Raw genomic sequence first — 13193 nt, forward strand, 5'->3', positions numbered from 1 at the left:
GGAAAGGGAAAAAATACATCACTCAAGAAACTAATGAGCTAAGATTAACAGTAGAATATGCAATCCAACAAAGAGAAAGTGCAAGGATAGCTGTGCTAATTTTTGTAAACCTTGTGAAGCCTTAAAATGCTATTCGCATCCACTAATGTTAGCTCTTAGAGGAGAAAACTGTTTAAAGGCACATCCTAATGGCCTCTTAGAAAATTACAACAAAATAGATTCTTTACTAAGCTAGACCCCTGAATTATTTACAGAACCTATATTGATTGGCAGTTACTTTTATTTCTTTTTGTGCTGAAACCAAAACTTTTTATTTATACTAATGCTCATTTTAATAACCCTTTGCAATTAGACATAAATCTGGCATGACCACCTGAGCCCTAATTAACAGTTTTATTGCAAGAAATAAGATATTAGGGTAATCAAATCCTTCTGTCAAGCTCCAAATGTGCCAACTATCATTTTAATATTTTCTATTAGATGTATACCAGCGTTTTTTTTGTTGTTGTTCTTCCTTTAAAAACTAACAAACAAAAAATTCAAAATAGCTTTTAAAAAACAAGAACCATACATAGAAAACACCATTCTGCAGCTGGAATTCTATTTAATTAAGGTTGTGCTTAATGGTTTTGCAATCTTCTAACTTCACAATAATAAATTTTCCTTTTTCAGACAGTCATTGACTCACTAATGCATTTTATTTATGAAACATATGTTGTGCTTTAAAAACAGCAGGGGCCATATTTGTCCCTGCTCACTATTGTATCCTCTGTGCCTTACATTATACCTAGCATACAGTAGGTGCCCAACTAAAAATTCAGTAAAGGAATGAATGAATATAATACCTGTGATTCAGGCTCTCTTGTACCTTGCCATTGTTATTTTCCATCCATTCTCAATGCCAACTCAAACACTGAGAGTGTAGGATGAAACAGGTGGGTATCTACAGTATTTCCACATTTAGATTCCTCGAATATAATAATATACAACTTGTAGGTTATTTCTACCCTTGGATTGCTTCTCAAATTTGTTATGGTTTGGGGGGGGGGGTGAGAGAAAGAAATGTCTTTTTCTCTAGAACAATTTTCATTTATATTACTATTCTGAATCAGAAAACATATTTAATTAAAGTCAGAAACAAAATAAGAATGCCAACTATCATTGATATTATTCAACCTTATATTACAGGGCCCAAACTAGTGAAGTAATAAAAAAAAAAAAAAAAAGAATTATATGGATTGGTAAAGACAAAACAGTTATTATTGACAGATAATATATTTGTCCATGTAGAAAATCCAAGACAATTTAAAAACAAGGTATTGGAATTCATTTGAGTTCAACACTTGGCCATGACACAAAATCAAGAATTCTCATACAGCAAAAAAAAAGTGCCAACAAGAAGAGATAATAGAGTGGATATTGATAAACTCATCCTGAAGTTTACATAGAGAGGAAAAAGACCCAGAATAGCCAACAGAATACTGAAGGAGAAGAACAAAGTTGGAGAGCTGATACTAACCAATTTCATGACTTACTATAAAACTACGGCAATTAAGACAGTGTGGTATTGGTGAAAGTACAGACAAATAGATCAATGAAACAGAATAGAGAGCCCAGAAATAGACCCACACAAAAATAGTTAACTGATATTTGACAAAGGAGCAAAGGCAATATAATGGAGAAAAAATTGTCTTTTCAACAAATGGTGCTAAAGCAATGAAATTAAATGTAAAACAAGAAACTATAAAACTTTTAGGGAAAAACAGTAAGAGAATACCTTTCGGATCTAGGGCTATGCAAAGAATTCTTAGACATAACCCAAAGACGTGATCCATGAAAAAGTTAATAAACTGCTCTTCATCAAAATTAAAAATGTTTGCTCTGTGACAGACTCTGTTGAAAGGATAAAAAGATGAGCTATACTCTGGAAGAAAATATTTGCCAACCACACATCAACAAAAGACTAATATTTACAACATATAAAGAACTCTCAAAACTCAACAGTTTTTGCCTATTTTTGCCTGGAAAACAGCAAAAGACATAAACGATTCCCCAAAGATGGCATTCAAATAGCAATTAAGCATGTGGAAAAGACATTCAACATCAGCCATCTTGGAAATACAAATTACAACTGCAATGAGATATCACTACATACCTATCAGAATGGCTAAAATTAAAAAACAAAACGGTGATGATTCCAAACGCTGGCAAGGATGCAGAGAACCTAGATCAGTTATACATTGCTAGTGAGAATTTAAAATGTACAGCCACTCTGGAAAACAGTTTCTGAAAAAAATAAATATGCCATTACCACACAACCCAGCAATTATACTACAGGGTATTTACTCCAGAGAAATGAAGACTTAGGTTCACACAAAACCAGTACATGAGTGTTGGTAGCAGCTTCATTTGTAATAGCCCAAAACTGGAAACCCAGATGTCCTTCAACAGATGAATGCTTAAAAGTACTGTAGTACATTCACGTCACAGAATACTACTCAGCAATAAAAAGAACTATTCATACACACAACAACCTGAATGAATCTCCAGAAAATCATGCCAAGTGCAAAGAGCCAGTTCCAAAAGGTTATACACTGTATGACTCCATTTAAAAATTATAGAAATAGAGAACAGATTAGTGATTGTCAGTGGTTAAGGATGGAATAGGAGTAAATGGAAAGTCAGTGTAGCTATGAGAATAACATGGGAGATCCTTGTGGAGATGGAAATGTTCTATATCAATGTTAATATCCTCGTTGTGGTATTACTACAGCTTTGTCAGATGTTACCACTGAGGGAATCTGGGTAAAGGGTTCTTGAGATCTGACTGTATTACTAATTACAACTGTGTATGAATCTGTAATTATCTCGAAATAAAAGAGCACATATAAGATGACCCCACTTTTATAAAATCTGCATATTCATATATAATATCTGCATATTAACAGGAAAATATTGGGAAATACAAACAACAGTATTAGTGGTTATCTATGTTGGTGAGTTGACATGATTTTTTAATTTCTTCATACGTTCATATGGGGGCTTCCGGTCAAGATGGTGGAATACATGGTCCCCAACGTCACTCACTCCCATAAATCAACCGATTTACAACTACTGAAAAGAAACTACAGCCAAACTGGGGCTGCTAGAGCCCAGGGGAAGAGGAGGAAAGACCTAAGGAGTTAATGAAGCAGGAGAAGCCACGATGAGAGAAAGAAAGGATTACTCCCACCATTTCGACATCCAGCCACTTTGAGGTTAGATATGGTGAACACAAGGAGCAGAAGCCAACAAAAGCTACTGCTGTGCCCTTCATATGAAGTTTCTTGGGAGTGAGGGGAAAAGAGGGCCTTGGTGGCCTCCAGGCCAGCAAGACCACTAACAGGATTCCCGTAGAGTGAGGAGCCATAGACAACTAAAAAAAGGAGCCACACAGAGGCCAGTGAGTCATCACAAAGTACTGGCACATGGCCCACCCCATGGGAACTGTTTGGAATGCAGGTGGTGGGGGAGACAGGTCCACTGGGAGAGCACTGGGGCACAGCATGGACAGCTGATCTGCCCTCCAATCAGCACAGGACCACTCAATGGAGACTGGTCAGGAATACACATCTGCAGCAGGTGGTTTGCTGAAACGACTCAGGCCCAGGCCAGAGTGTCCACACAACCCAGGTGGCACCGGATCTCACAAGACCTGGAATTACCTCCAAGGTCAACACTTAAAACCTGAGCTGCACCAAAGCCTTCCCCAGGGAAACAGCAGCAAAGGAGCAATTTAGCTCAACCACAGAGCTCAAATACTGGTCCCCACAGAAAGTTCCCCCATTTTAGAAGTAAGCAAAAACAATAAATTAGTTCCAGTGCAGAGTTAAAGTGGTGGGAACAGTGAATAATCCAACACATAACTGAAAGAAAAGACAAAATACCCACAGATCAAAGTTTGATATTAACCAATAAAGGTCTAACACTACCAAAGAATACCTATAAAATCTAGAAGGACCAGAAGCCCCCTGGGCTCCCAAGCTGGGGAGGAGGGAGAGCTGTGGGCCTCAGCCACGTCCCCCACGATGACCACACCCAGCTGAGTTATGACCAAGCCACCTCCAGAATCATCCCATGCTCCCAAGCCAGGATGGTGGGGGGGCCAAGAGCCTCAGCAAACCCCCCCAACATCTGTAACCAGCCTAGTGACAACCACTGAGCTGCCACCAGAAGTGCCCCAGGCTCCCGAGCTGATGTGGTAGAGGGCCAACAGCCTCAGCCATGTCCCCCCCCCACCCCCCCTGACATCTGAAACCAGCCCAGCAACTACCGCCAAGCCACCACCAGAAACACCCTGGCTCCTGAGCTGGGGCAGTGAGGGGCCGAGAGCTTCAGCCACACCCCATGACATCTGCATCCAGCCCAGCAACGACCAAACTGCCACCAGAAGCCCCTTGGTCTCCCCTGCTGGAATGAGGTGCCATGGACCTCAACCACACCCCCACCCTTCTTCCTCCTCCTACCCTATTTCCCTCCCCCTTCCCCTCACCCCCTCCCCTCAATTTCTCCACATCTGAGAATGCAAAAAAATAATTGTATTAATAAATAATTTTTTTAAAAAGTTTTTAAATGAGCTTCTCCATTTACACAGATTTACAAGAGTGAGATGGGAAGGTCTTTGAAAGGGGGACATTGGAGTCAAGACCTGAAGTCAGTGAGGGATTGAGCCCTGTGGACCACAGCATTTGGGCAGAAGTGTGCCCCAGACATGTTTGAGGGACAGTGAGGAGATGAGTGTGGCTGGAGCTGAGTGAACAAGGTGAAGAAAGGTAAATTTTGCATGTCAGTCTAAAAAGTTCGACTTTCTGGAAGCAAAGGGAAATGAAGAGGATTAAGCAAGATGCATACACATTAGATTGTGCAAAGTAAAAGACTGGTATGATGTCGACGTTATTACACCTTGATGTCATCATATGAGGTTAGTGTGCCAGTTTTCCTTACTTATTTATGTAGATTGGCACGTGAATACGATTTTGGCAACTTCTCAGGGACAGAGTGAAATGATCTCACACATACATACTAATGACGGGGAAATAAATTCATTGTTTTTCAGTAAGGCAAATGTTCAGTACATTCCAGTATCCCTAACTCTATGACTGGAGTATCCCAGTAACTCCATGGCTGGAGATCTAGCCGTAGGACATAATCAGGGATGCATGTGAAGATTAACGTAGAAGGTATCTACCGAGGTGCTTTTTCTGACAGTGAGAAAGTAGAAACAGTCCCATCACAGGGTAATGGTAAAATTGATAAGTCAATGTAATAGAGTGTTAAACAGCTTTTTAAATGGTATTCTGATGAATATAGTAAAACGCTGGGTGAAAAAAATTGTATAAAATAGTATATATTATCTTTTTCATAATGAAAATGGTTTCATTTATTTTTTACTATTATAGTAGTAATATACTTCACGTTCTGTAAACCTGCTTTCCCAGGCTCCCTATCTGTACTTGCTTGATATGTCTTTCCTGGCAATAACACACCGTAAGTTTCTGATTACTTGCCTAACTTATTCTGAAACTTTAAAATGCCAAACCCTAACCTCCAAGGTACTGCCATCCCAGCCCATACAGACTGTAAGTTTTGTCTCCTTATGATTACAAGAACCAAGATCAGGTCCAACACAACTTATTTCTAAGCCCTCCCTCCTGCTATCTTTACACTGATGTCCTTTTCTCCATCTTGGCCTCCACTCCTGCAAATATCTGCAACCTAATGCTGCTCACCGAGGAGCCCTGTTCACACTGTCCTGTCTGTCTGATACCCAATATCGCTGTTCTTTGCATTCTCCTCTCCACCACCTGTATAGCATCCAGTCTCTGTGTCCTCTGCAACAGCCAAATCAATTTAAAAAAGTAACATGACTATAAGTTAATTATACTCAGGTGAATTTGATTAAAAAAGTAATTGAGATAAGCAAAGTCTTTGAGTTTCTAACTGAAAATAGAAAGATGGAAAATGTATGGTTTGTGTTAAGACATTTCCATTCCATTTATTCCTCTAAGTTTTGTCAGCACTTTGATTTTATCATAGTCTTTTCGCCTGAAAAGTCCTATTCTAGTTTAACATCATCTAAGAGCTACCTCCTTTCTGATTTCCATTCCATCCAGCACTGACCTTCTCCTTCTGAACAGGGAGGAACAGTGAAGGATGCCTCCTTCTGACATTCCTCCTCTCTCAGCAAGCATTTTTCTACTTCAGTGAGTCTCCATTTCATACTGAATTTCAGCTATTTTTTTCTCCTTCAAAATATATTTGAAGGCCCCCTTTTCCTTTCCACATATTACTTCCACAGTTTATATCCTACAGCTATGAGAAATCAGATCCATGCAACAGTCCTATGAAAAACGCTTGTTTTAAAATGTCATTAAACAAGTTATCTTTAGAAGAAACTACTTTGAGATTTAAAAAGACAGCCATAAAAGACCACCTCCACAGTATCTATTGTCCTCTGTCATTACAGTACAGAATGCAAGGTGATCTGCTTGCTTTTGACATGTACTCAAGTCCTTTTCATGGTTGTGGTGGACTACAAACATTTTTTATTTTAAATTTCATTTTTCCTTGAAATCTGAAATAAATTAGAGCAAAGCAGCGAAATTTTAGTTTAAAGAACTACATGTAACATCCTGTCCTATTTTGATGGTAGAATAAATGATTTTTAAAAACAACCAGTGATACTTCTCTGTATTCTACAGCAAACTTTCCCGAAACACACTCAGCTGCACACTACCAGATGACATGTAAAATATCCCCAAAGAATTAAAATCTTCCTCCAGCCCCATAAAAGACTACTCACCAGACTTCCTTGCTTTCAAAGCAATAACAGCTGCTAGCTCTCTCTGCACCTAATAAAATATTAAGGAAAAAATCAAATTAGAAGAAAAATGTAGCTATCAAAATCAGTACTTTGTTTTTAGATATGCAACCCAAATTAAGAGCTGTTATAATTTTTTATTGAAATATGTTATTATACATATTTGTGGGGTACAGAGTTATACCTTAATACGTGTATACAACGCATGATGATCTAATCAGGATAATTCACATGTTCATCACTACAAAACTTAATCATTTCTTTGTGATTAGACATTTGATCTCTCTCCTAGCCATCTGAAAACATGCAGTAAATTATTGTAAACTATAGATGCCTAGCTCAACCATACAACAGTAGAACTTATTTTTCCTACCGAGCTGTTTTGTGTGCATTAACCTCTCACTACTCCCTATCCCTTTCCCACCTCTAGTAACCACAGTTCTGAAGAGCTGTTGTAATTAAACCTAAGTTTGCTGCCATCACTTACTTGCTCTTTGTTTATTTTTAGTGCACGGAAAACCTCTGCACAGTAATTTTAAGCCAAAAATCGAGAAGAATCATACTGACTTACTTTAAAAAAAAAAAAAAGTTAGTGCTGGGATGTATACACTGTAAAACACTGTATATGCCATGATGATGGGAAGTACCTTGAAAACATAATTATATAACATTCAGAAATAATGCAAATATGAATTAATTAAAATATACAGGATTATCATGACAAAAATATTAAACATTATTTATGCCTCCAAGATGCTAGTTTATACAGAAATCCTAGAAAAACTGAGATAGGTGATCCTGGTTTAATTGGACCTCTGCTCAAATACAATGAATGTTCATTGCAAGTCTGACAGGTTTACAGCAACCATTTTGAATGATATGCCACATAGAGGCAAGTGTCATTGACTACAAGGCAGCTGAAATGGGAATACACAAGATATCCCTTAAAATCCTAAGAGTCTTAAACCTCACTTACTTATCCAGATTTTTTAGTGCTTACACCCTCTTGCCCTCCTCACTTTGAATGTTTAAATCCTTCCTTAGAAACATTCACAAAAGAGGAACATAAAACAGGGACAAAAAAGACAAGTCCAATCACTTTCAAAGATAACACGAGGCTAATCTTTGGGAAGTCTATGTATGGCAACAGAAAGAATTCCACAATGACCAGTGGTAGGGACAGGTGAATATATCACAGTAATGACACTTCAACGGGGGAACATGAGAGCTCAAGGTTAAATCACAGACTTAAATTCCAATTAATTGAATTTATATTCATTCACTGGCAGGAGAGAGTAGCAATGTGCTAGATGCTGAGACGCCACCTAGGAGGGCTTTCCCAGTGGCCTGGCATCACTGCCCCTGAAGAAGGCAGCTCACCCCACACTGTTTTTACAGCCATACCCTTCCGTGGTGGGTAGTGAGAATGCCATTCAAAAGTGCACGCTCTTGATTTAGCTGATACTTTGATACCATGAGACTCTCTCGGGGAAATTATACACTAATGAGAAGACCATCCCTCTCCAACCTTGGGAGTCTGGGCTCTGCAAACGCTCACAGCTAGAAAGTTTATAGTTAAAGAATCTAGAGGGAACATGGTGATGGGTGACCATAGGAAAACCTTTATAAACACTTGAATGTGTACTCAAATGAATAAAAAAGGAACAAATAAAACATCAATTATTGCATATTTTTAAAATTGTTTGTAAGGTTTATTGTATTATTACCATCTCTTTCTAGGATTTTCCTCCTTCACAGTATCACAAATATTTGGAGGCCAGGCAAAGATGCAGATTATAAACACTCCCTGGGATCCTGTCAGTGGCATCCTGATACTATGACCTCCCGGGGAAGACCCCAGGGTGGCTCGGAGACAGGAAAAAAGCAGAGATGGAAAGTGCTGCATGAGGCGGATCACTTAATTTGCTCTCAGAGAATCAAAGTCTCCTCCATCCGCCTCTTTTAATTCTTCATACCTGAATTCCCTTCATGGGATCCTCAGTTGTTCCTTCTCCAATTAGAAGTAAGTCTCAAAATATAAATAGCTCAGAAAAGGAAAGTATTCTATTCCCAACACTGTAGAACACTACATCTCTTCAACAATTTGGTAGGAAAAGAAAGGGAGAAATGGGATGAGCAAGAAACCAAGGAGCATTTGTGGGGTGCAGGGAAGGTGAGAGACGGGCAGTGAGAAAGATAAGAAGAATTCACCGATTAATTCAGATGGAACCTAAGCTGGGTTTTTTGTTTGTTTGTTTGTTTTTTACATAAAATAAATGATGCTACTCTCCTGTGCTATTCTACATCCCCGAACCTCTGCAGTGATGCAGTGGGAGGACATGAGTAGACAGGGTGGAAAGTAGAATAGCTTCCATATATCTACCCCAGTAGGAAAAAGGGGGTTGACCAAAAAAAAAAACCAATGGTACGTTATTCTTCCTACAAAACACAAAGGGGAAAGAGCTGATCATGAAAATCACAAACTAAGTAGGACCCCGTCACATGCTCCGATAGCATCCTCATAGTTCTTTTTAGTTAGTTTTTTAAAAAACACACTAGCAATCATTTAATGAATCATTTTAAATTGTGACTAATGCCTGTCTTCTGGCTAGAAGCTCCACTAAGGCAGATACCTGTCTGTCTTTCCCTCACATTATCCAGGGTACTCGACACTCAACCACTAACCCACAGGTGGTGGATACAGAGGAAACCACAAAGAGAACACAGAAAGGACCTAGGAGAGAAAAAAGACTGCCCAAGGACAATAAAAGTGCAAAGAGAAGGCATTGCCCTGTTATGAGCCACTTCCAGCAGAAATCTTCAGAATGCATTAGAAGGAGTCAAAAAGATTTCTCCTTTACAAATAATTGTTGAGTTTACATAAAAAACTGAAGACTCGGAGTAACTGCATACGCAGAGACTAGAATGTCTCTAAGTACTAATAAGGGACCTGTTGGCACTGAAAAGCATTCAGATGACAGAGGTTCTAGCTGACATTCTGACCACAACCTCCTAAGAGACCCTGAGCAAGAACCATCCAGCTAAGATGCTCCTGAATTCCTGACATTTGGGAACCGTTTGAGATAATAAATACATGTTGTTTCAAATCTCGAGACTTTGGGATGATTTGTTATGCTAAATGGTTTTTTATAGGACAATGATTATTTTTCTACTTTATCTACTTGTATTGTTGGTTCACCTTAGTTTCTCACCATGCCTGAAACGGAAGTATCTTTTCAGATTAGGCTAGAGAAGTATATACACATGTAGAGCCAAGAGCCACGTGCTGACACAGGCCATTGTTTTTATCTGAAGCAGATGCTATTACATATTGCACACAGGTACTAATATTCAATGTGGTGCCCCACAGATATGTACGATCAATTATGTTTCAATCAAAAATAATAATAAAATTAACTGATTGTGAAATACAGAAAAATAAAAATAAAGCAGATGCTAAACCACTGCCTAGATAACTAGAAGAAAAGCACGGTTCTTCACCTGATAGAAAAGTAAATTATTACCCTGGCCTTTCCTACCCTTACCCTCATAACTCTCAGAACTCAAAATCTTACATATTTCAGAAAGACATCCTTTCTACATCATACTCTCAGTGAAGTCTGGGGCAGCAACCTCTAATAAGACAAGAAAAAGCCTCAGGTTTTACAACCAAATACGTTCAATTTTGTTTCTATTTTGCCGCCAGGTAAGTTATGAAAAATTCTTGTTTTTCAGAGCTCGTTTATTTCAGATCTGTGAATAAGGGACTGTAAACCTCTACCAATTTTACACTAAAAGTTTCTCTCATCTTTTTCTCATGTTTCCTCTTCTCCAATCACTAGTCACTACTTTCTTTCTACTAAGAAATGTTTTCTTTAAATAGCTTGCATTTTCATCTATTTCAGCAGTTCCCAAAAATGACTATACATTAAAATCACTTGGAAAGCTTTAAAAAAAAAAAATACTGATCCATGGCCTCAACTAAATCAAAAGCTCTGGGGTAAAGGTCCATCATCCATAAGTAGAGTGGGTTGTTTCCAAGTTTCCTCCACCCAGGATTCTAGGTTCTGCCAAGGGTTAAGAACCTCTGCTCTCTATTCAACAAGGTATCGTAGTTTCCCCAAGACATCATATTTCAATCTTGTAATCATGTCAACTGACAATCAACCTTTACTTTTTATTTTGTTCACTAATTTAATTCATTTGTAAAGGATCATGACCTTCACTGTGTTTTAGATATAAGATGATACCATAATCCAATCAAATGATAAGATTTACTTATTATATCAGCAGTTTGACAGACAGGATCTACGTAAGTACAAGGAAAATTGCAAGGAAGCTTTTTCAGAAGCTTCAACTTTATTTAAATATAATTTACTCATTATTAAAAAAACTAATTCAAAGTACATTCAGCTGAGGGTAGGTACATTTGCTCTTGTGAATATCTAAATATGGGATTATTAAGGGATAAGACACAGCCCATATTTCTCCCCATCCCCTGACCTCCGTCAGAAACATGATGAAATGTTTTGGCTTTCTATCTTCAATAACCAGCAGAGCTGTTCACAAAATAGCCCTGAAATGCAATAAGAATCAAAGCCGACTTCATTTCCAGCATTCTGTCTTCTTTTTTCTCTGGCACTTTAATAGTGCTTTCAGCCTTAAAACCCAGATGCTCACAAAGCTGTTTTGCATCAAAGCTAAGACAAAAGGCAACAGAGAGTGACATGGAATTTCTCTCACCTTCTCTTCTGCCATAGTTCTTTGACTCCCACAAGAGTAAATTCTCTGCTTTATGTTAAAGGCTCACGTGATTAGACTGGGTCCATGCAGACAATCCAGGTTTGCAGCCTTAATTATATCTGTACAGCACCTTTTGCCACCTAATGTAATATTTACAGGTGCCAAGGAGGGTATTTGTCCTTGGGGTACACTTTTACCTATCACAGAATGGTAACACAGATCCTTGGCGCTGTCCTGAAAAAACTATCCCTCAACACCTTTTCAGGGTCTTATAGTAACTCATTATGTAACTTATGATTTACCTGCTACAAAATCTTTACCATATCACACCAAACTCAAGCCCGAGCCACTGCCCCCAAATTCACATCTCAAATTAATCCATTCTTTTGCCTCTACTTCTACCCCTTGAGATGTCTCCCAAGCCTTACAAATCTATCTAGAATGATCTTTTCTTTCCTTTATCCAAATTCCAGTTTCTACACAGAGCAACCTTAATCATCAAGCTGTAAATAACTTTTCTGACTCAGTTTTTATCTCTCATCACCACCAGACAATGTGCACGATCTGAAAAATGTATTACAGTTTACGCTTGTTAATTTTTAAACATAATCACTTTTTTTTGTTGTTTTTGTTGGGTTTTTTACTTATAGTAACGTATGCTTATTTTCAAAATTTGGAAAATGTATCAAGGTAGATGGGGAAAAATAACCCACAGTATCTGTTTCCAAAGAGCTAATCCTAAACTCACTCATTGCATGCAATGTGATGCTGATTAATGGGTGTGAATTATAAAAGCTTATTAACCATATTATTATTGTTGTCAATAGTTGGTCCATGTCCATGTTCTTGGTTTTAAGAAAAGTATTGGTATCACAGAATCACGGGCCAGAAGTAATGTAAAGATCACCTAGCTCAGTTCTAAATTGAATGCCTTAATCCCCTACAAAGGGTACAGAATATAAAATAATAAAATGACAACAAAACACTCACTTCTATGGTCTTATTATATACCAGGGCACTGTTCCAAATGCTTTCCATGTATTCTCTGTCTTAATTCATCTGCACAGTGTCTTTTGTACCTGACCTATGGTAACCTTTGCAGATTAGCTCTGGAAAAAATTTTGTAAATTGTATGAAAATGACCTGGAATAAAATGAATTCATATACACATACCAAACCTTTTATATGTGCTTATAATTCCTTACGCAGCTACACGGCCTCGTCAGACTCCTTTACAAACCACTGAATCCTGATACCAATGGGATATTCCAAAGGATCCATGGATTCTTTTGTTTTAAAGAGCAAACTTTTGTTATACAACTAGAAGAGCTAAGTAACAGTTTTTCTGAAGGTTTTATTATATTTTTGAATCTCTCTTTTGCACATTCTTAAGACTCTCAGATCTCTACATGTGTCTGTCCAGACTCTCAATATACAGTTTAAGTAGATTAAGTGTTAATATATTTAAGCCCTTTCTAGGACTTTAAGAAGTTGGACGGTATTCCTTGATACTTCTTTCAACCCAAATTCAGACTAAATTAAAATGGTGCTTTAATTTTCCTGTGATTGGTATAGGATCTATTTAGTTAGA

At 38.0% G+C, this 13193-nt stretch overlaps 1 protein-coding gene across 2 annotated transcripts in view; it reads right to left on the reverse strand.

Annotated features, from left to right (window-relative positions):
* The window catches only part of RAPGEF5 (Rap guanine nucleotide exchange factor 5), a 219429-nt gene that overhangs the window by 130138 nt on the left and 76098 nt on the right, over positions 1 to 13193 (reverse strand). For both annotated transcript variants that reach the window (XM_063099133.1, XM_063099132.1), the window contains exon 7: positions 6842 to 6890. In XM_063099133.1, the coding sequence (XP_062955203.1) occupies positions 6842 to 6890 (49 nt within the window). The remainder of the gene's footprint in view (positions 1 to 6841; positions 6891 to 13193) is intronic.

This window comes from Cynocephalus volans, chromosome 6 (assembly GCF_027409185.1).
Source record: "Cynocephalus volans isolate mCynVol1 chromosome 6, mCynVol1.pri, whole genome shotgun sequence".
Lineage (NCBI taxonomy): Eukaryota > Metazoa > Chordata > Mammalia > Dermoptera > Cynocephalidae > Cynocephalus > Cynocephalus volans.